This window comes from Phaethon lepturus, unplaced genomic scaffold (genome assembly GCF_000687285.1).
Source record: "Phaethon lepturus isolate BGI_N335 unplaced genomic scaffold, ASM68728v1 scaffold33675, whole genome shotgun sequence".
In the NCBI taxonomy this organism is placed as follows: domain Eukaryota; kingdom Metazoa; phylum Chordata; class Aves; order Phaethontiformes; family Phaethontidae; genus Phaethon; species Phaethon lepturus.
This window is the reverse complement of record NW_010541842.1, coordinates 1-2,500: the sequence shown is the minus strand read 5'-3', so window position 1 is coordinate 2,500 and position 2,500 is coordinate 1. Positions and strand designations below refer to the sequence as shown.

At 40.6% G+C, this 2,500-nt stretch overlaps 1 protein-coding gene across 1 annotated transcript in view; it reads left to right on the top strand.

Moving 5' to 3' along the window:
• Nucleotides 1-2,202, top strand: part of LOC104621380 (transcription factor COE3) — a gene marked incomplete at its 3' end in the record, with an annotated part of 36,103 nt that extends 33,901 nt beyond the window's left edge. Inside the window, exons 7-8 of the mRNA XM_010287847.1 lie at nt 634-811; nt 2,014-2,202. Of these exons, the coding sequence (XP_010286149.1) occupies nt 634-811; nt 2,014-2,202 (367 nt within the window). The remainder of the gene's footprint in view (nt 1-633; nt 812-2,013) is intronic.
• Between the last annotated feature and the right edge of the window lie 298 nt (nt 2,203-2,500).

Genomic DNA, 2,500 nt, shown 5'->3' with positions numbered 1-2,500 from the left:
CTACGCCGGCAACCCAATAGCTGCTGGTTGCCCGGCTGGCAGAGCAGCGGCGCGTTCCCTTTGTACGCAGCCCGGCTGCGCCAGCCGCCTCGAGGGCAGTCTGACGTGCTGCCCTGCTCTAAGGGAAACGCTTCACCTTCCCGTTCCCTCCTCATGGCTAGTTTGCCTGTCAGAAATGGCAATTACGTGTAAGGTGCCAAAAGCATAAGCCATCATTAAGGCGAGAGAATAACCTTGAACCCAGGCCAAAATATACAGTGACTAATGGCAAGTCCTAAAGAAATCTGCTAAACAGAGCGGGTAGAACATACTGTATTTTGCAAACTGCTGAAAATGCATCTACTGCCCTGGATGAATAAAGTGTATGTTACAATTTTCGCAGGACTTTCGGGGCCAAACTGTAATTTTATGTTAATTTCTTTATTTCTTTATACTCACTGTGTGGATGTGAAACTGCATAGCGCTCCGGTGCGCAGGAAGGAAAACAGAAGGTGCAGCTGGAGCAAGCAGCAAGGTCCCCACCCTACCTATAATTTCACACGAGTCTTCTGTAAATTCTAACGTTATTGCGACTTGGAATATTTGCGCAGATCGGTTTCTTAGTCGTCAGTGCTCATTTTGTCTCTTTCACAGGAAATAATCCTGAAACGAGCAGCCGACATTGCTGAAGCGCTATACAGTGTGCCACGCAACCACAACCAGATCCCCACTCTCGCCAACACTCCTGCTCACACTGGCATGATGGGGGTGAACTCCTTCAGCAGCCAGCTCGCCGTTAACGTTTCCGAAACATCGCAAGCCAACGACCAAGGTATGTGGGGTTTCAAGAGTTAATCCGTCACGCTGTTGACTGCTTTTGGCCAGTGCCTATTAATACGAGCTGATGTCACCGCTGTGTTCTACTTCTTTTTTTCCCCGTAGTCATATGACTGATCGTGTAATGAAATGCCGTCTTTAACTTTCTCTTAATATTTAATTCTTCCTGTTCTTTCGTTTACTGTTATCATAAAGCATCTCCAGTGGACAAAAAAAAAAAAAAAAAATTGGCAAAGTGTAGAAAGCTGTTTATTATTCACAGTAAATATACAACGTTTTTTATAAAATAATTATGTCTAGGTATCTCCACCCGGTTTTGGAATATTTACACAGATAAATCTAATTTGATGTCTGTGATTTTAAAATACTTTGTTTATAGGCATGTGTGACATATATGTTACTAATAAAAGTAAAAGTTGATTTAATTTACCTGTTGTAATTGAAAATGCATGTAGCATATTGCATTTAAAATTAATTTTGATACTAATGGAAGGAGGGAAACAGGATTATTAGATATGTTCAAACCCATATTTTTTGCTTGCAACATAATTATTAAATTGATTGCCCAGATAGGAACAAATTGTTGTTTAAAATCCCGATTCCGCTATGTTTCCTCTTCTAAAAAGATTGTCTTTTAATGCTTTTCCAAGCTAATAAGCCTTATAAAATTCTGTACTTGATCTTGAATTAGTTTTCACCGATGGCTACACCTTACAAAAGTATGAGCTTATTGGTAATATAAAAATATCAGTCACAAAATGAATACCCCAAAACAGCCTTTTAAAGTAAATCACTGCAACAAAAAAGTTTTTCTTGTCAGCTATGGCATTTGAAGGTCTGGAGAGGCTGAAAGTTCATTCAGTGTGTTGGTACAAAGCGGGACTCGAGCCTGTTGATAATTGCTCCTAAAGACAAACGTGAAGGCACCTGACACAGCCGGATCGAAGAGAGCTTTTGTTGGCTGTCTGTGCTAAGAGGAGAGACAACACAGAGTGCTCGCAGATGATTTAAGTAGGGTTGGCGTGATAAGGTTATCTCAAACTGCAAGAGTTGATAGGGCAGTAAGAGACAACTTAGAGCAAAGCTGTGCAATCAATTAAAACTGTGTAATATGTGCTGCATGAGGAAACCCCCCAGCCCTAAGTCTATATTATAAAATAACATTATTTTTTTGGGGTGGGGGGGTTTCTAACACAGTAGGTTACAGTCGCAACACAAGCAGTGTTTCCCCGCGAGGATATGTTCCCAGCAGTACTCCTCAGCAGTCCAATTACAACACAGTCAGCAATAGCATGAATGGATATGGCAATGCCGGCATGCCCAATCTAGGTGTACCAGGTTCCCCTGGATTTCTTAATGGCTCCTCAGCTAACTCTCCTTATGGCAGTAAGTGTCTATTTTTGGTAACACATCATCATATAGATTCATATTTACTACAAAATCAAATACTTGCATTGTTTTGATTTCCTATATTGTGAGCTACTGGATAAAAGGAGGGGTGACTCTGGAGGCTGGACGTAAAAATGAATATAATAAATTGATCTGTTTATGCCATAATACAATCTCAGATAGAGAAAAAAAAAATTGGACTGCGCAATTCGTAACAAAAGTCCAACACAAAAGAGTTTGCCTGTTATCCAGAGAGTGGCCAAGCCAAGGCATTTCATTTTTTTTTTTTATATAT